The sequence below is a fragment of the Erpetoichthys calabaricus genome, chromosome 4 (genome assembly GCF_900747795.2).
Source record: "Erpetoichthys calabaricus chromosome 4, fErpCal1.3, whole genome shotgun sequence".
In the NCBI taxonomy this organism is placed as follows: domain Eukaryota; kingdom Metazoa; phylum Chordata; class Cladistia; order Polypteriformes; family Polypteridae; genus Erpetoichthys; species Erpetoichthys calabaricus.
Window position 1 is genome coordinate 214,887,180 of NC_041397.2, and position 22,265 is coordinate 214,909,444.

Here is a 22,265-nt window from a genome sequence, read left to right on the forward strand (position 1 = left end):
ACAAGGAATTAAAATGTCCTTTAGAAAACATCAAAATTTAGAAAGAATAACTATTTTCGCACAGAATTGCCTGCCAAGTACACCAAAAAACGGGCAAACAATACAAACTACTGATACTTTTGACCATTAGCTATGAAAAAATTTTCTCAATTCATTTACCGGACATTGATGTTTGTATTTGTTTCTTTCATGCTGACATTGTATGCATTCCTTTCTGATTAATAAAACTGTGCATGCAATCTTTTTTAGTGTACCTCTTGCTGAAGTACTTTATAGAGCTATTACATAAATAAAAATTAAATTTACAAAATGAATTTTAAAGACATTTCTGTATTTAATTGAATACACAGCTGGCTTTGTAATGAGGTTAGTATAGCGCTTAGTGCTGTTGCCTCACAGCCTCAGGACCCCGAGTCCTAACCCTGGCCCTGTCACTGTGTTTGGTTTACATATCCTCCCAGTGTCCATGTTGATTATCTCTGGTTAGGATTCCTTCTGTATCTGTATATGCTATGCTGAATGCTGGATAACTCAGTAAGAATGTGTCTGCTGTAGCTTTAGAAGCCCATGGCCCTGCAAATAAGTGGGTTCAGAAAACTGTTGGCTGCAGCTTAAAATTGTCTTGCAATTTTCATTCTAATGTCAGTGCAATATTTTACGTATTGTCATCAATTCCAAATAAACTGATAATTTTTTCATCATAGTTGTGAGGTCTTTTTCATTGTTAGCTACAGTATTTACATTAACCAGCATTTTTCAAAGGTATACAGATGTAGAATAAGCTAACTCTGCATGTCAGAATTACTTCCTCGATGAAACACAAAGTGACACTATACTGAATCTCAATAAAACATAACGTAACATTCTTGAACCACCTTAAGCTAAAACATTTGGGCAGGAATCTTTTCTTTAAAACATTGACTATATTTTATTATAGCATTTTATTATTGTAAAATATGTAACCTTACTCCAGGTTTTGTCTTGGGTCTGGGTAGGTTCTTTGCCACTATGTGTATGCTGCAGTTGTGTTCACATGGTTTTCCTCAGTGCACTACAGAAGATCTGGCTTCAGTTTAATTGCTCTCTTTAATTCATTTGTGTCAGTGACTTTGTTTGTATATGCTCCGCAATGAACTTGTACTTAATCGACAATGTGCTTCAAACTTGCCCTTGATAATGCATAGGCACCGACTCTTCAGAACCTTCACTAAGATAAGAAGTGTTAAAACAGATAAACTGAAAAGAGAATTGATTCTATCTCAGAAAACAAGATTTCATCAGAAGCTAAACTAGAGAGGTCATTAATGTCGTGCTCACCCCCATTCCCACCACAAATGGGAGAACAACACATACAAGGCCTGATGTTCTACTCATTGTTAGTTTTTTTCTTTTTTTTGTTGCAAAAATAGCATCATGCTGCCCATTATTTGTAGACATTTAAAAAAATTGACTATAAAAATGCATTCTCTGGTAATGTTCAAAGATCCATTTCTTATATAATGGTGTGCTATGATTTTACTTCATTTTGGGACAATACATTTTTTTTACCAAAAGAAGTGAAATGCATGACTAGAAGGAAATCTAACAATGGAATTGTCTATGCTCATTAACACAAAGTAAGAGATTGTTATTTATATATTTTTTTTCTCCAATAATATTTATTGGCAGCACAACTATAAAGAAAAAAGGAAAAGAACATCACAGTTTCATAGAAGAAACAATTCTTGCCCAATGATGAAAGCTACAAAATTAGTTTCAGTACCAGCTTAAATATTATATATACCTGTATATAATGCTTACAAATGTTTAAATCAGAAAGGCAAAAGGGAAAGGGCAGAATAAAAACGAGAACAGTAACACTGGGCTGCTCATTCATTCCAAACCACATTCTCACTGTATACTTCTAAAAGTGTCGGATAACTTCACAAACCCTGAAATCTGCAATCATTGCTTCAATACTGAACCTGATACCTTCATGTTTATTGTATATAAGTCACCTTTTTCAGCAAATAAATTTGCTGGTCTATGGCATTGAAATTTAGTGAAAGGCTAAAAACCACATACCTTACATCTGTATAACAAAAAAAAAAATCTACAGTTGCTTCTTTAAAAAAAACAAATATTCCTTTGTGCTGCAGTTGGTTTTGTTCTTTGATAACATAATAAGCATATTAAAATGTGTAGATAATGTAAGCAAATAAACTCTCCTTTATGTGATATTCTCCCCTCACAGCTTCTGGCGTTTCTCCAAGGCCTCTTTAATTTCTACCATGAGGGCTATGAGCTGGCCAAGGAGTTTCAACCATACAAGGAGCAGCTCCAGTTCAATCTGCAGAATGTAAGATACTTTTGTTGTATTGTGTAGGTACTGTACAATTTTACAGATGATTTGGGAGCAAGAAAAAACAAATGCAACATTTTTAAAGAAAATTGATTCAATGTAAATAAATGAAATAATGATTTCAATATGAGAAAGTAACATGTGATGCATGTAACAAATGATAGGTTTTGGCAAAATGTAAAAGGTGAAAAGTGATTTGTCATATTTGATTGATATATTTTTTTTAATTCTCAGGGTTATTTTAAATTTTGCTGCAGTTTCCTCCCACAGTCCAAAGACATGCAGGTTAGGTGGATTGGCGATCCTAAATTGTCCCTAGTGTGTGCTTGGTGTGTGTGTGTGTCCTGCAGTGGGTTGGCGCCCTGCCCGGGATTGGTTCCTGCCTTGCACCCTGTGTTGGCTGGGATTGGCTCCAGAAGAACCCCGTGACCCTGTGTTTGGATTCAGCGGGTTGGAAAATGGATGGATGGATGGATTTTACATTTTTGTGTGAATAGCATATTTTATAAATGCATTCAGTCCACCAAATGCAATTTTGAAAATATTGCATTTTTTAAATAAATAAATGTTGTTTTCTGTCCATGCAACAGTTGATCTTTTTTGTAGTGAACAAATATATCATAAGATCGTATAATTAATATCTCCTAAAATTATCCAAAATATACTGATTGCATTTTGCAAATTTTCTCTCTAGTTTTTAGATGTTACATTGTAGTTGTTATGTCCTATATAGAATAATAGTTAAAAAGATAATAATATCATTTTAGTATCAATATTCAGTAACGCAGATAACAGTAAGGAACATAGCAGGGAAGAGGTCATTCTTCCTTTTTTGACTTACCTCAAACTACACATTACTAAATTAACCAGCACACACATCTTTCTACAACAGCCTAACAGAGTGCAATATGTTACTCAGAGATCATTTCAAAATAATAGTTTTACTTGCAGAGCATTTTCACGTTGCAACAATGGCAAAAATGGGAGAACAGGCATCAGTTCAACAATAACAGACCCTGACTTCACTTTTCTGCCCCAGAAGCAGGCCTCATCCCAAACAGCCTGACTCAAATGGTAGGCTTCAAGGCCTACAAAGCCCCAAACTGGGGTTCAGGCTTTTAGAAATTCAAAATACTCCTTCAAGTAAGAGGTTAACCATAAAGCCCTGGCTGAAGGGAATTTACTTAACATATGCACATAACTATAGCTGTAAATGTCAGCCTACATAGTGGTAATTTAATGCACAGTGCATTATGCATAAACAGCATTTCAAATATATGTGACCTGTAGAAAGTAACATTTCTTTACTATTAGAACTACTTGTTTACAGTGTGACTTTACATATTTGTTTGTGCAGGATCTGACTTCAAACAGACTGTTACATGTTGATAAAATTATATTGAATCATTTTGTAAGATCAGATCTACAGTATGCCACACTACTTAATTCTTTTTAGAATTCATTTAATGTTATGGCAAAACGTATTACTGTATCATGCTGAATACTTTACTTTATAGATGGGTACCATTCTACCTGTTCAGCAGTGATGCTGAAATTCCAGTATAGTTTTGCTTGTATCAAGGGTGGTTTAAGTTCAAGTGAGTGCCATGAAAATAATTCCCAAATGATTTCACTGTCTCATTTAGACTGCATTGTTGGCACCAGTAGAACTGACACATGAGCATTTGAGGTTTCACCATATTCTACTCATTCCATCAGCATCAGTACAAATGAAAATTCCTCATGGCAGGCAGTGTTTCTTCAGTTGTCTGCGCCTTTTTTGCACTCATATTAATGAAACTCGTTTGGGTCATTTGTTGCCATACTGAAAGTGTGACGTTGTGAAATGAATTTTACCTTTTGATAAACTTCTTTCATCGCTACTGTTGTTGTCAGCTCTTAGTAGAATTACTGTATACAGTATACTCTATTACATTTCACAGTCATGTCAGCCTCTTTGGACCAGTTTTATGAACATTCTGTTTCTGGCCTGGACGGTTAATGATGGAATGTATATTTGCATTGTGCCCCACTCAAGAACACTATGAACCTGTCTAATGTGAAAACTCCATTAAGGTTGCTGTTAACAATACACTCACAATTGTGATCCTGGAGCCTTGTTCAAAGCTCCGTGTCATTAAAAATGCATTACACAAACAAATGTCATCCATTGGTAAATGCTTACCTGCTTTAAATAACACCAAACTTACAATTGTACTGTCACTGATTGAGCAGCTAATGACACGGGAAAGGCAGGTATACCTAGTTCATTTTACCCTCATTGTTTGATTAAGCTGCTTTAGCACTTTGTCTAAAGTGAAATCAGGCATTGCTTACACAATATGAATGTAAAGTACTTCATAAATTAACCATGCTTGTTTTGGCAATTAATTTGTGATAAAATTAGTTTGAAAAATCTTTTGATGTATGTATTTACTTTCCAGAGTTCTCATAAACAAATGTTTTGTTATGCCTACCCCTGCATTTATTGTACAGTACAGCTCTAACAGATTCTCTATTATGACTGTTATTTTTATTCTGAATTCAATTATGTCTAGGACAGTAGCAGAAAATGCTTCAAGTTAAAGTATTTTTTATTATTCATTAAATTTAATTTTAAATTATCCTTGTCATTAGTACAAGCACTTAGTAAATACTTCATTAGATATATTAAAAGCACACGCGGGTAGTGGGCCAGCTATGAATGTAGAGTTTGTAAACCTCACAAGAAAACAAAGTAATATACAGTACACATGTACTGTGTGCTGTTTTTGTAATTTGTATACACCAAAATGAATGGCGGTTATGATGAATGAACAAAATTTGTTGGCTTTCTTTTAAAAGACCAGGAATAATTTTGAGAGCACTCGGCAGGAAGTGGAAAAGTTAATGCAGAGGATGAAGACAGCAGACCAAGATTATAAGCCACCTGGTCAGTGGACAATGGAAGGCTACCTTTATGTCCAGGAAAAGAGTAAGTATCAATACCCAATTCTGAATAATGATAAATAAAAAATTCTGATTTTGTAGAACTATTGAAATGCTTTTTTTATACAAAACATTTGTTCACTTATTTATAGGCTCGGAGTGTTGATTAGTTCTATTCTACCTTTTAAAATGATGCTTAGTTTATTGTGCTTTGATTATATATTATTTACTGTATATATATTTTTAGTCAGTGTACCACGCTGCTGCCTTGCAGTACAGAGATCATGGGTTTGCATCCCCACATGGAAGCACTTTGAGTAGTGAGAAAAGCTCTATATAAATTTAAAGAATCACTTATGTATACATTTGGACATTAAAATTTGGCAACTCTCTGTACTTGAATCAAAATTAACAAGACTTTTCTGCAACATTTACAGCTCATAATTTGAAATGTTGCACTTGCCTAGGATGTTCAAAAAAGCTGGTATTTTGTGCTCCATGCAAATATCCTCCTATCCATTTTCAAACTGGCTTATCCTAAGCAGGGTCACGGAGAAGCTGGAGCCCAGCAAGCATTGGGGACAAAGCGAGAACACCAGTCTATCACACACACACACACACACACACACACACAAGCCAATATAGCAACACCAATTTAGCTAACCTGCATGTCTCTGAAATTCTAAACTGTGCAGAAACAGCAGTGTTTAGATTTGATCTCCCATTATGAAGCTCTGGGTGACATCTTTTTGTCACAGATATCTTCTGGTAATGAAGTATGGTTCACTTTGAACCACAGATGAAAAGACACTCAATGGAAGAATATCATCCAGTATCTTCAGTAGAGAAGGCAATGGCCAATTATTTGTGGGATGCAGAGGAGGTGATTTTAGTAGTATTTATGGCAAATGGTCAACCATTAACTCTTATCTATAAATTCAAACTACCGTATATGCTCACGTATAAGACGGGTCTTGAAACCCAAAAAATCGATTGTAAAATCAGACCCTGACTTATTTTTTATTATTTTTTTTTTACATCATTTTGCCTCCTCCAATCTCGCACCAGTTTCTCAGACGCATCAAATTTTGTTGCAGCAGCGCAGTTACCAATTTCTTTTGTCAATTCAATGATGTTTAATTTAAAACCAGCTTCATATTTTCTTCTGATCAAACGCTCCATTGTAGATAAGGGATGATCTTACGATAACGGTGTAAGAGGGTGTGAGATACAAAAAACACAACTCAGTGCAAACGCTGCTTCGGAATAGTTCGGGTATTACCATGTGGTCACATAGGCACAATACATAGGAAAAAAGGCAGTGTGGTCCGTGGTTACCCTCTCAGGTGGGTGTCAGCATATCATAATCTCTTGGAGCAATAGCGTGAGTTTTCTGTATTCAACTTATATGACCGACATTATAAAATACCAGAAATTATACTGTAAAATCAAGTCCCAACTTATCCACGAGAGAACTTATCTGCGAGTATATACAGTACGCTAGTGAAAAGTTACAAATATGTTTAAGGAGGCAATCCTTTAACACAGAAACCCATAACGAAGCATCAATTTAAAAGCACAGGAAGCAATCACAAAGCTCAGGTAAACTTTTCTTCCCTAGCCAACATTCAGTTTAGATTTGCTTCCAGAGGGGGAGCAAAAACCTTTTGTGCAACCCTTGTACATTAAAATATAGATAGATGCGAACTCCAGAGGAAGCAAAAGTATTTCATCCAAATGACCATCATTTTGACATCTATAAGAAACATAAACCTTTTGTAACTATGAATTAATGTATTATTGTATATTTTAATACCCTGCACCCACAGTAGAGCAATGTATTATTGTATATTTTAATACCCTGCACCCACAGTAGAGCAAAGGGATTCCATAATGACATTTATTTGCTGAGATGATTGTTCTGTTTTCTGCTCTCACCAGTTCTGCTCTTATATTAAAGGCATCCCTGCTTCCTCTGAAACTTGGTCACAACAAGTGCAAGGGAGAAGTGGGATTAACAATGACTCTCTCAGACTATAACCAAAACATGTGAAACTGCCACATAAAAGTACCAGAAAAAAAAACAAGAAAACACATATTGATAAGGCTTTTTGTGTAATTCACAAACTAAACAGATGCATAAAACAGATGAGATAACTAAGATAACAATGCCATTCGTTTACCACCTTTGACTGGCTAACATTTTTAATTGTTTGACAAACTGACAAATCACCATTTTTAAATTTACTGTGATGGGCTGGTTTCCTGTCCAGGGTTGGCTCCTCACTTTTATCCAAAGTAGCATGTAAAAGTTCCACCTCCTTGTGAACCTGTACATAATAAGCAATTTTGGAAAATTGTGAATTGATCGATAATCGTTTTGTACTTGTTTCCCACAAATCAATGTTCAGTTGGTTTTTGCAATATTGCTTTTAAAATGTTCTTCTTTATTTCAGGGCCCTTGGGATTCACATGGGTTAGGCATTATTGTACATATGACAAGGGGACCAAAACATTTACAATGAGTGGATTTGAAACAAAGTCAGGTGGAAAAATGGTGTGTATTTTATCGTCATTCTTTACGCAATATTATTACTAACGAACCTCCTTCAGTAAATTAACTGTTGTTTTAGTCATTTTGATATTAATTTGGAATATATCATTTTCAGATGTGATAAAAAACAAGAGCAAATAAATGGACTAAATGTCTTTTTCTAGAAAAAATATTCCAGTTTCCTTTTGAGAACAATGCATCAGTGCTGATCATTTTTAATGCTGTCCCTGAATTTGCTACATTAGCAATTTTCTAAAGAGCCAGTCCTAGCTGAAGTTGCTCCAAGCTTCATGGAAGGGAGACGTGCAATGCCTAATGTACACCCCAGTCTGTAAAATAAAGCATAATTTTGAAACCACAGAATGGCTACAATAGCTTTCCTGATTTCTGACGGATCAATAGTTATTTAATGTGTTATCTTTAATCTTGTTTTGCATCTTTTCTGTCAAGAGTTACTAATAATTACAATTATACGAAAGAATTTACCACAATATTCCATAAGGGGAATTGTCATTCTTTATATAGGTATCTGTTTGAAATCAAAATATATTTGTTGGAAGTTGCTGTGAAAGATATTTTAATATTCTTAATGAGACCCTGCCTTGATTGAATTATCTGAGACACTTTCATGTTCCATCCATTTCATATTAATAATAAAGTATTACCTGAGCCATTTCATAAAACTGGTTTACAAGAAGTAATTAAATGAGATTATTAAGTGCATTCATTTTCACTATTTAGAATGAAATTGTCATATTCAACCAGTTCTTACATTTTCTAAGTGCATTCACTTTAAGTATAGGCCTGCATAGTTTGGTCCAGATTCTCACAATCCTTGGAGTCATTAATGTTATTATTTTCAAAATCGTGCTAGAGATATTTTTGTTGTCAGTGTTTTCAGATAGGCAAATTAAAGAAGAAAGTCATGGGAGCTATTCATCTTCCAGCTTTAATTAAACGAATAAACCCTCATTAAGAATGTAAAAGATGCAACTCTGCAAATGTTGCTCATTATCTATGCTGTTGTTAAAAATGTTAATTAAATTTTTTTTGAAACAGTATAAAGCACAGTTTTTAGAAAAAAAAATTATTAATTTTATTGGGTACTCACAGTCAATAATTATACAAACATTTACAAAATGTGTAGAGACTGTTGGTCTACTACTATTTCATCCAGACAGTTTCAAAAAGTCTTTGGGTTACTCACTTTGACCAGATCAAGTTTCAATAAGATTCCAGGATGAATATAGATATAGTTTCAATTACCCTAAGTTCTTGTCTATAAGCCGCGGCTTATCTAAGGAAAAAAGTTGTGAAAATGAAAAAATAGAATATCGGCTTATACATAAGTCCGGCTTATACAGTAATCCCTCCTCCATCGCGGGGGTTTCGTTCCAGAGCCACCCGCGAAATAAGAAAATCCGCGAAGTAGAAACCATATGTTTATATGGTTATTTTTATATTGTCATGCTTGGGTCACAGATTTGCGCAGAAACACAGGAGGTTGTAGAGAGACAGGAACGTTATTCAAACACTGCAAACAAACATTTGTCTCTTTTTCAAAAGTTTAAACTGTGCTCCATGACAAGACAGAGATGACAGTTCTGTCTCACAATTAAAAGAACGCAAACATATCTTCCTCTTCAAAGGAGTGCGTGTCAGGAGCAGAGACTGTCACATAGATAGAGAAAACAATCTCTAGCAAACAAATCAATGGTGCTGTTTGGCTTTTAAGTATGCGAAGCACTGCGGCACAAAGCTGTTGAAGGCGGCAGCTCACACCCCCTCCGTCAGGAGCAGGGGGAGAGAGAGAGAGAGAGAGAGAGAGAGAGAGTTTGTTTTTCAGTCAAAAATCAATACGTGCCCTTCGAGCTTTTAAGTATGCGAAGCACTGTGCAGCATGTCTTTTCAGGAATCAGCTTTACAAAAGATAGCAACGTGAAGATAATCTTTCAGCATTTTTAGACGAGCGTCCATATCGTCTAGGTGTGCGAACAGCCCCCCTGCTCAATCCCCATACGTCAGGATCACAGATAGTGAGCGCAAGAGTGAGAGAAAAGTAAGCAATCTAGCTTCTCAGCCATCTGCCAATAGCGTCCCTTGTATGAAATCAACTGGGCAAACCAACTGAGGAAGCATGTACCAGAAATTAAAAGACCCATTGTCCGCAGAAATCCGCGAACCAGCAAAAAATCTGCGATATATATTTAAATATGCTTACATATAAAATCACAATTTAAATGACCGCTACGCGCGCGTGTTGACTCGGCGACGCCCAGAGCAGAAAGAACGCGCTCCGGCCGCTCCAACCGCGCCATGCGGGGAGTGAGAGAGACGCCAATATCTCACACTCTCTCCCCCCTTACAGAAATTAAATGGGTGACGAGTGAGACCACTGACCTCCCTCCCTTCTATTAGTTATAGGTTATAGTACGTTCGGCTTATCCATGAGTCCGGCTTATCTATGATACGATTTTATTTTAAAAATTCGTATGATTTTTGGTCTCCGGCTTATACATGAGTCCGGCTTATAGACAAGAACCTAGGGTAATTTGACTTAAGAATTGTCTGGTGCAAACACATGTTCTGCTTCAGTTGATTTTAAAAATTTACAAACCTTTGCTCTGTTCTTTAATTATGATTTTTAGTGCGTATTTGAAACATCTGCTTACTCAATAGTGTTCCTTAAAATGGCCAGAAAGATTTTACTGCTATAGTATAGTCTGTTTTTGTGACTTCAGTAGAAACGGTAGGTTGAAGCTGTATCCAAATAAATAGAATGTTTAAAGATTTTTTAACCATAATATAAAATGATATACATATTTTAATTATAAACTAGAAACCTTAATTGAACTAAGTGGGTTTGAAAATGAATATATGAATCAAATTTAAATGTTGAAAAAGTATATGTGTCTGTGTTACATTTAACTCATGCATTACTTTGCTGAAATCATTTGTCCTAATTGACAAATTTTAAATATCAACAAGTAAAATAAAATGTATTTTTATTATTAAAGGCTACTGGCTGAAAACTGAGAGATTGATGAAAATAAAAAGCTAGTTAAAACCACAAAACTCTCATTCGATTTTAGCTAATCCGGAAGTGTCTTCACTTCATGCAGCGCTTTCTCAGAATGTGATTTTGTGGCCATGAAAATTTAGTGAGAGTGACAAGAATGTCATTGGGTGTTATTCTTCTTCATTTTTTAGAATGGCCTCATTATGAGTCCACCGGAGATGTTCAAATTGAAGTCATGCATCAGAAGGAAGACGGACTCAATTGATAAACGATTCTGCTTTGATATTGAAGTAGTGGAAAGGTTTGTATCATGATTCACGTTTATAGTCTTTGGACAACATGTCTGCTCTTTCTTTTCTGAGCATCAACATATAGACTGATGTTTGTGACTTTAAAAATAAGTAAACTAATTATTCAAACTCTTGAGAATTGAACAGAATAAAAGGAATGTCATTCACCAAAGGCCAAAGATAATGTTGCATACATCAGTGGGTTAATATATTCCTACAAAACTGAAAAAAAATCCATCATTCATTTTCTCTTTTGTCACTCTCATATATTTAGCCATGTAAGATGTATAGTGTACATTTGCAGTTTTAGATTTTTTGCATCTCAGCAGGTGCTGTCATTAACTTGATAAAATCATAATTTGGTTTGTCTCCAAAATTAATACACATTGTGCTGAGACGACTGGATTGATATTTTTTAGGAATTTTATAGATCTATTTTATAGTATGTATTCTAGAATTTCCCATTCATTTCTGTACTCTTCATCAATGTCTCTTTTCTTAAAGGATGTATTTTATGCACAAGACTACTAAAAATTATTGGTCGTGTGTATAGGCACATTAGCTATCTTTAGCAAATCAAAAACAATTTATTCTAGGGAGGTCACACTCGGAAAGAGTCCACTAGGTTTTTGAAAGGAACCTTGTGTACTTATTCAAGAATTAAATGGTAGCCATGTATGTGTTATTCTTTTTTGGATACATTAGGGACTCAGCAGGATGGTGAAACAATTAACAGAACCATCATTTAGTTAAAAAGCAGCAGTCAATATGCTATTTATATAAAAGAAGAAATTTGTTGATTGCTAATCAATGGTAAAAAACATCTCTGAGACAGATAATGGCAAGATAATGCCCTCAACCTAGATTAAGTTTTCAAATCCCCAGATGATACACATATTTTTCCTGCCATCTAAGCATCCACCTTATTAAAAAGGATAAGTGCCTGTGTATCTGTCTGTTCATCCTGTTGCTATGTTTGTTGTGTCATTGCAACAGATGGAGCATCACAAACATTTCTAGTCATAAAATGCATTGCATTTGTCTTTACAACAGATGGCACATCACAAACATTAACAATCCTTTTACAAATCCCATACCAAAAGTCATGTAGCAGAGACATAAAAGCATATGTCATTGCAACAGATGGAGCATCATAAACATTTGTACGAGGGACTTTCAAAAAGTTTCTGCACTTTTTTAATTAAATGTATTTATTAAGAATTTCAAAAACAAATTTACATCACCTTTTTACATAGTCACCTTCATTTGCGAAGCAATTTTCCCAGCGTCGTACCAACTTTTTAATGCCCAGTTACTACTCCTCCCACCTTCACAGTTTCCAACGAAAATATGAAAGTTTGGAAACCTTTTGAATGTCCCTCGTAGTAGTTCACTTTATTACTGCAAATGTTTATGATTTGTCATGTGTTGGAATGACAAATGCAGTGCATCTTATTACTGCATGCATTACAAAATACATTCCAATAGATGGAGAGCTGCAAATGTTAACACTTTGATCTATGTTGATTGATTTAAACCTGTCTTGGATGGGTAGCACAGCTAGTCTTAGGATAAAAAGACACAGAGAACTGAGGAACAAAAGAAAGTTTCTTTAGATAAGTCATGTTATAGTATAACTAGAAAATATGGTAAATAGTATGATCCAGGGCCTGGGACTCTCACCTTTAAACCACAAGGCTGCCAGTTCAATCACTACCTCTGGCTCACTGTGTGACACTGAGCAGGCTGACTACATTTTCTGTGCTCCAACTGGTAGAAAAGTGTAATATTTCATAATCTTGTAATAGACCTTGGGTAAATATACTCAACAACAAAAAAAATGATATAAATAAATATAAATAAATTATATGGGAAGAGAAAAGTTCAGTTTTTAACAAATCAAGCAGGAGATGCAGTAAAAAAAAATCAACTGAAAAGTTCAAAGAACATGTCAATTACAAATTACAAACAAAATCTTTGCACACAAAAATTACACACATTAGAAACATAGGGAACAACAGAGCCAGACGTTATGGTGTTATGGACAGTGTTCAAGGAAAAATACTGAACCAGGAAAAACCAGGAGATGAATGGTACAAATAGGAGCAGGTAAAAATCATGGCCTTAGAACAGGCTAGGACCAGTAGTTTCTGAATGAGCAAATTAACTGTTTGTTGAAAAAGAGGCATAAAATAACAGTGCAACAAGGTCCCTAACCATAACTTGAAGTCCTTGGCGCTAACTACCATAAATCTTGAGTGACCAGTGGTATTACCCCTAGCTTGAATGTCAGAATTTGCTCATCTCATCATATTCCTGTGACCAGCATTAGGCATTGTTGCCATAAACAATATGGCCATGACCATTTGAAATGACAGCAGTAATATGGTGTTGAAAAGTTGAAGATTATATTATCATAATAATAAAATGTTTCGTCAATTAATTAAGATAACAATAAATAGTTAAAAAAACAGATTAAGGAGAGATGCCAAGAACATGAAGAAACTCACCAAACGAGTTCAGACTTATTGCAAGGAGCCAGCATAAATACTAAAAGAGCGGAACTTAAGCAAAGAATAAGAGCCTGACAATGAGCGGGCAAACAGGCAGTGAAGCCGATAGAGTGCTCAAAAGTGAGGCCACCTCCAAAGGTAAACCTCTTATTTACAATTTACTCAGTTTTTTAACTACTCAAGTACTGGACTAAATACATAAGTATTAGAAATTTGCATCAAAATTTTGACACAACTGTACACTTGCATGCACTAATGTCTCATTCAGCAAATTAGTATTTGTTAAACTGGCAATAGGGAAAAAAGATCTGATGATTCTTTGGAACAGCAGAGGAACTTTGGCATTAGCTGTTAAATTGCCTGTTACAAATGGAATGTGTCTAAATAACAGATTGCTTCCTCCTGTGCTCCAAAAGTGTTTTGAATGTATGAAATGAATAGGCTCTTGTAAATAACCTTTTTCTATTTATACCTACCACTAATATAACTTTCTTTTATCTCAGCCTGTTTTAGATAACTGTTTATTTCTAAATTCAGTTATTTTTTGTAAATCCATATCCTTTGGAAGGTGTATGCAATTGACAAAAGTTTTTTAATCAGATAAAAAATATATGCCTGGGTTAAACAGGATGTCTTGAATTTTGTTAGAAGACTGGCAGCATTTATTTGAAGAGTTGTTAGGTTTTGCTCGTTTATGACAGTAGTTAATTTAATAAGTGGCACTAATATGAAAATATCTTCACTGAAATCATAGCTTGTTGAAGTAATATCTTTTTAATGGAATTTGGAAAGAAAATGTATTAGTTCTTAATGATTCACTTTTCTAAAAATATAGTTAATTACAGTAAAAAAGATTTGGAAAAGGAAATCAGTCTAACTGCAATAATATATCTTCAAACATTTTTAAACTAATTTTTAGGTTCAGTTGCAATTGCTCAAACTAAAAGCTCAAAATTTTTGTTTATTTTTGTGGAGATCCTTATTCAAGACAATCTCTCGACTTTCATAGCAATGAAAACGGCAGATGTTTGCACCCACTTATATTCAATCTACCAGCCTCGCTTTGAAGGCGAGCAGATCCCTATTAGCCTCACGAGTAGCTAGTCTGCTGTCCTTACACCCTCAGCCGGTCTTCTTTCTTCTTTTCTAAAAAATGTGTCTTATCTTTAAGAGGAAATGGCCATTTGTATCACATAGCCACTTCATCACTGGGTCAGGGGTCACTCTAAAAAAAAGTACGGGAGGCCAAACAGTTGTGCCTCCTGGATATCCTGGCATACACAGTGTCTTTGATCTCTGAATGATCTGTTTATAGTAGTGCTCTTGAATGCTCATCCTTCACCACCTGTAAAATTAGGGCTGGTCCTTAGAAAACCATAGGAACTGTTTGGTTCTTCTTCACTCACGTCAAAGTATCTTCCAATGTGGTCATGTTTCACGTCTCCAATTGCTTCTGGTAGAGGTACAGTATCTTTAATCTTGTACACTTTATTAGGACAAAAATGTTTTTTATTCTGCTCTGTTTGGGGTCTCAATCCCATTCCAGTCTTTACTTGAATCTTTTTTATTATGTCTTTTTTCTTTTCCACTCTTAAAAGGTCAAATTCCACAAGGTAGACATACTCCCTAAAAATGTACATATGGGTGAAGCTTGAAAGTAGTTGTGTCAATATGTTGCCTTTGTTAAAAGGTCACACAAAATATATTGGCTCATATAAGTTCCTTTGTTTTGTTTGTTTTTTTTACTTGGAAAGACAACCCTCTCATAAATTAAACTAATGATTTTAAAATGCAATGGAGTCACCTTAGGATTATTGCTTGACAAAGCCTTTCACTTTACAAGTTCTATTTATGATTCAGCAATAAAAGACCACATGAGATAGCTAAGTGAAAATAAATATTTGTTGGATGATTAAAAGGCCTGACAAAACTAAAAAGCTGAACATTTATTTTCATCATAGCTCTTTGAACCTAATATACAGTGCACCATTAGAAGCCAGGAAGCTTTCCCATTTTATATCTTTTATATTGTTTTGGACAATGCCTCTTATGTATACAAAGAACATTCCAGAACAACTGATTGTTAGAGATGTTACATTCGCATTTTTTATCATAATTCCATTCCAATTGCAAACTACAGACATCTGATATGCTACTATATACATTTTCTATTCAGTATATACAGAAAATAAAGTAAATCATGTTGCATTGTAGATCAAAGTCATTGTTGCATGTCCAGAAAAAGCCTTCTCTTGTATTATAAATAAATTCTCTCATAAAAGTAAAATCATCCTGTTCTAGGCTGAGCTGCCTTCTGTCTGCTGTTTCCATGTTTTCCTGTGTCCAAATGCTTTTACTTACTTTATTTCATTTCTTTTGACATTAAACACACATGCTGTTAGAAGAAACAGGTAACAATGACAATCTGTCCTGGAAATAATTAGTACTACTATGTGTGTGATCATGTTCTGCAGTGAATTGGCATTTGGGCAGAGTTTAAGGGGGGGTATCCTGCCCACCCAACAGATGCACTATATTCCCAAAATAAGTCTAAAATAAAGGGTATATTTTCTTCAAATATTTTGAGAGCACAACTAATGTAAATATGTTAATAATCATCAAGTTTGTAGCACGGGGTGTAGTGTTAGGTCTGCTGCCTTGCAGTCTGGGGGATCCAGGTGCTCACTGTGTGGAGTTTACATTTTGGACTGCATTGGTTTGCCTCAGTTTCCTCCCACAGTCCAAAGACATACAGGTTAGGTGAATTGGTGATTCTCCTTAGGGACAAATAAAATATAATCTAATCTAATGTAAATTGGCCCTGTGACGGGCAGGCGTCAAGTAGTCAGTACAAGCTATTGAAATGGTAGTGTATGTGTGCGTGCCAGGGGCCTCATGTATAAATGGTGCGTACGCACAGAAATGTTGCGTACGAACGTTTCCACGCTCAAATCGCGATGTATAAAACCTAAACTTGGCGTAAAGCCACGCACGTTTCCACGGTACGTCATACCCTGGCGTACGCAATTTCTCCGCTCAGTTTTGCAGACTGGCGGCACCCAGCATCAAAGCAATGCTACTGTTCCTGTGTGGTTACACTATCTTTCTTAGATCCACATTCCTGACGCGGCTTTATAAATACACTGAAACTAACTGCATATTGTTTATTAGTGTAATGCATCTGATTGTAATTAACCTGCAGCAATATAATGGTCCAGGGAATAGCCACAGTATTCCAAATACCATAACTGCTTTAGCGTTGTTACTCTCAATGCATCTTCTTCTTCTTTCAGCTGCTCCCATTAAGGGTTGCCACAACAGATCATCTTTTTCCATATTACTCTCACTGCACCACTCGGAGTATTTATATCACTGTATCTGAGTGGGGAATCACAGCAGCAGCTGATCGGAAAGAGAATTATCGGTACACAGCATGAAGCAGACGCTGCCTGAGCCATGTCAAAACGTTTCAGACTTCCCTGTACGGACTTCGCTGTTTAGAAAACGTTTCATCCCAAGTACTATAAACGCACTCAATCAGTCCATCAAGTGCTCCTTGTAGAACTGTTTGTACTTATAAGTATAATTACCTCAGTGTAAACTTGCACTACAGTTATAATATTGCACAACCTGCAGCACTTTATAAAGCGCGCATTTACATATGATGACGATATCATTTTTAAGATGAAATGCAGCAAAATACAGTAATCCCTCGCTACTTCGCGGTTCACTTTTCGCGGATTCACGACTTTGCGGATTTTATATGTAAACATATCTAAATATATAACGCGGATTTTTCGCTGCTTCGCGGGTTTCTGTGGACAATGGGTCTTTTTACTTCTGGTATTTGCTTCCTCAGTTGGTTTGCCCAGTTGATTTCATACAAGAGATGCTATTGGCGGATGGCTGAGAAGCTACCCAATCAGAGCATGCAGTTAAGTTCCTGTGTGCTGCTGATTGGCTCAGCGACGGAGTGCTGCATTAACCAGGAAGTCTCATCTCACTCATTCAGCATTAACGTGCTCTTGCTACTGCATTCAGGGGATTATCACCTTCATCGTCATCATTTTTACTGCGCAGCATATTCATCACCATCATCACGTCATATATAGCTACGTGTACTTCGCTATACAGTAAGTGTAAACTTATCTACCGATTTCATATTGTTTAGCAGTTGTCCCTGTTATTAACAGAGTAAAGGGTGGGTTGTAAACAGGGAGTGTTTAAAAACGTCCAAATACACGTTAAATAATTAAATAAATATGGTGTCCCTACTTCGCGGAAATTCAGTTATCGCGGTCGGCCTTGGAACCTATCTCCCGCAATAAGTGAGGGATTACTGTATGTTGATTATATTATACGGATAAAACATTAACTTCATTTAAATAATCTGTATTGTTAATAATTAAACATGTGAGGACACGGTGCCGCAGCGCTAGGTAGTTCAGGGATTGTTCCTGCATTGCGTTGTATTCTTGCTCGTGCTAACGCGACACTGGAAGGATAGATGGATAGAATAATTACACATGTACTACGAAGATATTTCAATGTTCCTTAAAAGTTTTGAAGAATCGGCGTTCTAAGCTTACAGATGGCTTCACATCTATTACAGAGCTGATTGTGTGGCGATTGGGTATTTGGAGAAAAAAAAGTAAGGACAGGAATTGGAGGTTAGTACGTCTGAAAGAGACAGTACTTCTGTAATAAATTATTTCATCAAAGGTCGCGCATGGCGCAGCAAGCCTCTTGCGTGAGACATGAACAAGCACTACGCCACTGTGTTCCCATGTTTAATAACATGCTTTCATTCCTATCATCATGAAAAAGATATCACATATACATCTCAGTATTTTAATTATCCAGAGAGCTGTAATATCGCGAATGTAATGGATTATGTGTCCTGTTGGAGAAAGAGAAAGCCCGTTTAAGAAGCAGGTAGTGATTCACACAAATAGAAGATCAAATACAGAACAAAGCATTTAAAGTGCTACTTTAGTTACAATGGGATTTGAGAAACTAGTAAATTAAACGATTTTAAGATGAAGTTTATAATGTTCTACTTTAATGGCAAAATAAACTACGTGATTAAAGTGGACATTTCGAGATTAAAGTTGATATTTCTTGCTTTTTTCCCACTGTGTGCCTATTTTTTTTGTCTGTACCCTAATAAGCTTTCATATGACACTCAGACGGTGGGCTACGACTTGCCTTTTCACGGCGACTTTGATATGTGATTTCTTTTTTATTTTGGGCACTGTGCGACTTTGTGAACTTGAGCTTTCGAGTTTCTCTGATACTCTGTTACTCGATCAACTTCCTTTTGTTGTTTATATCACTGTTTAAACCAACAAATAGTATGCTTTTCCTTTTCCTCCACTTGGTAATCGCTGAAATTCTTATATTTTTCCCCGTGCTTTTCCCATTGTCTTTTCACAGAAGGCTATTTATATTGATTTGCATATTCAAAGAGGAGTAATTCTGGGAGGAGTTGGGAAGGCGCGTGCACGTGCGTTACTTTTCACCGTGATCGGGATTTATGTAGTGGAAGAACGTGAAAGTTTGCGTATGTTCAGATTCCTGCATCTGGATTTTTCTGTGCGTACGCACATTCCCACTTTGACTTCTTCTTCTTCTTCTTTCGGCTGCTCCCATTAGGGGTTGCCACAGAGGATCATCTTCTTCCATATCTTTCTGTCCTCTGCATCTTGTTCTGTTATACCCATCACCTGCATGTCCTCTCTCACCACATCCATAAACCTTCTCTTAGGCCTTCCTCTTTTTCTCTTGCCTCGCACCTCTATCCTTAGCATCCTTCTCCCAATATACTCAGCATCTCTCCTCTGCACATGTCCAAACCAACGCAATCTTGCTTCTCTGACTTTGTCTCCCAACCGTCCAACCTGAGCTGACCATTTAATGTACTCATTTCTAATCCTATCCATCCTCGTCACACCCACTGCAAATCTTAGCATCTTTAATTCTGCCACCTCCAGCTCTGTCTCTTGCTTTCTGGTCAGTGCCACCGTCTCCAACCCATATAACATAGCTGGTCTTACTACCATCCTGTAGACCTTCCCTTTCACTCTTGCTGATATCCGTCTGTCACAAATCACTCCTGACACTCTTCTCAACCCATTCCACCCTGCCTGCATTCTTTTTCACCTCCCTTCCACAATCCCTATTACTCTGTGCTGTTGATATCAAGTATTTAAACTCATCCACCTTCGCCAACTCTACTCCTTGCATCCTCACCATTCCACTGACCTCCCTCTCATTTATACACATGTATTCTGTCTTGTTCCTACTGACCTTCATTCCTCTCCTCTCTAGAGCATATCTCTCCTCTCCATGGACTTCTCAACCTGCTCCCTACTATCGCTACAGATCACAATGTCATCAGCAAACATCATAGTCCACAGGGACTCCTGTCTAATCTCGTCTGTCAACCTGTCCATCACCATTGCAAATAAGAAAGGGCTCAGAGCCAATCCCTGATGTAATCCCACCTCCACCTTGAATGCATCCGTCACTCCTACCGCAGACCTCACCACAGTCACACTTCCCTCTTACATATCCTGTACTACTCTTACATACTTTTCTGCCACTCCCAACTTCCTCATACAATACCACAACTCCTCTCGAGGAACCCTGTCATATGCTTTCTCCAGGTCCACAAAGACGCAATGCAACTCCTTCTGGCCTTCTCTAAACTTCTCCATCAACACCCTCTGAGCAAATATTGCCTCTGTGGTTCTCTTTCTTGGCATGAAACCATACTGGTGCTCACTAATCATCACCTCACTTCTTAACCTAGCTTCCACTACTCTTTCTCATAACTTCATGCTGTGGCTCATCAATTTTATCCCCTGTAGTTACTACAATCCTGCACATCCCCCTTATTCTTAAATATCAGCACCAGTACACTTCTTCTGCACTCCTCAGGCATCCTCTCACTTTTCAAGATTCTATTAAACAATCTGGTTAAAAACTCCACTGCCACATCTCCTAAACATGTCCATGCTTCCACTGGTATGTCATCTGGACCAACGGCCTTTTCCATTCTAAATCCTCTTCATAGCTGTCCTTACTTCCTCCTTGCTAATCCGTTGCAGTTCCTGATTCACTATCTCCACATCATCTAACCTCTTCTCTCTCTCGTTCTCTTCATTCATAAGCCTCTCAAAGTACTCTTTCCATCTGCTCAACACACTCTTCTCGCTTGTGAGTACGTTTCCATCTTTATCCTTTATTACCCTAACCTGCTGCACATCTTTCCCAGCTCAGTCCCTCTGTCTAGCCAATCGGTACAGGTCCTTTTCTCTCTCCTTAGTGTCCAACCTCTCATACAACTCATCATACACTTTTTCTTTAGCCTTTGCCACCTATATCTTCACCTTGTGCCTTATCTTCTTGTACTCTTGTCTACTTTCTGCATCTCTCTGACTATCCCACTTCTTCTTTGCCATCCTCTTCCTCTGTATACTCTCCTGTACTTCCCCATTCCACCACCAGGTTTCCTTTTCCTCCTTCCTCTATCCAGATGTCACTCCAAGCACCCTGTTTGCTGTCACCCTTACTACATATGCTGTAGTTTCCCAACTGTCTGGTAATTCTTCACTGCCACCCAGTGCCTGTCTCACCTTCTCCCTAAACTCAACCTTGCAGTCTTCCTTTTTCAACTTCCACCATTTGATCCTTGGCTCTGCCCTCACTCTCTTCCTCTTCTTGATCTCCAATGTCATCCTACAGACCACCATTCTATGCTGCTTAACTACTCTTTCCCCTGCCACCACTTTGCAGTCTTCAATCTCCTTCAGATCAACTCTTCTGCATAGGATGTAATCTACCTGTGTGCATCTTCCTCCACTCTTGTACGTAACCCTATGTTCCTCCCTCTTCTTAAAATACGTATTCACCACAGCCATGTCCATCCTTTTGGCAAAATCCACTATCCTCTGACCTTCTTCATTCCTCTCCTTGACACCATACCTACCCATCACCTCCTCGTCTCCACTGTTCTCTTCACCAACATGCCCATTGAAATCCGCTCCAATCACCACTTTCTGTCCCTTGGGTACACTGTTCATCACTTCATCCAACTCACTCCAAAAATCTTCTTCCTCATCCACTGCACAACCAACTTGTGGGGCATGTGCACTAACAACATTCATCATCACACCTCCAATTTCCAGCTTCATAATCATTAGTCTGCCTGACACTCTTTTCACCTCCAGAACACTCTTGACATACTGTTCCTTCAGAATAACCCCTACTCCAATTTTCCTCCTATCCACACCATGATAGAACAATTTGAATCCACCTCCGGTCCACCTGGCCTTACTCCCATTCCATTTTGTCTCTTGCACGCACAATATACAGTATCAACCTTCCTTTTCTCCCATCATATCAGCTAACTCTCTCCCCTTACCAGTCATACTGCCAACATTCAAAGTTCCTACCCTCAGTTCCACTCTCTTTACCTTCCTCCTCTCCTCCTGCCTCCGGACACATCTCCCCCCTCTTCTTCTCCTTCTTCTTCTTCAGCCAATAGTAGCCCAGTTTCCGCCAGCACCCTGTTGAGTAACAGTACTGGTGGCGGTTGTTGTTAACCTGGGGCTCG

General features: G+C 37.1%; 1 protein-coding gene across 1 annotated transcript in view; it reads left to right on the top strand.

Annotated features, from left to right (window-relative positions):
* arhgap42a (Rho GTPase activating protein 42a) overlaps window positions 1–22,265 on the top strand; it is a 425,370-nt gene that overhangs the window by 341,553 nt on the left and 61,552 nt on the right. The window contains exons 7-10 of the mRNA XM_028800283.2: window positions 2,234–2,338; window positions 5,186–5,315; window positions 7,726–7,826; window positions 11,034–11,143. Coding sequence (XP_028656116.1) covers window positions 2,234–2,338; window positions 5,186–5,315; window positions 7,726–7,826; window positions 11,034–11,143 — 446 coding nt within the window. The remainder of the gene's footprint in view (window positions 1–2,233; window positions 2,339–5,185; window positions 5,316–7,725; window positions 7,827–11,033; window positions 11,144–22,265) is intronic.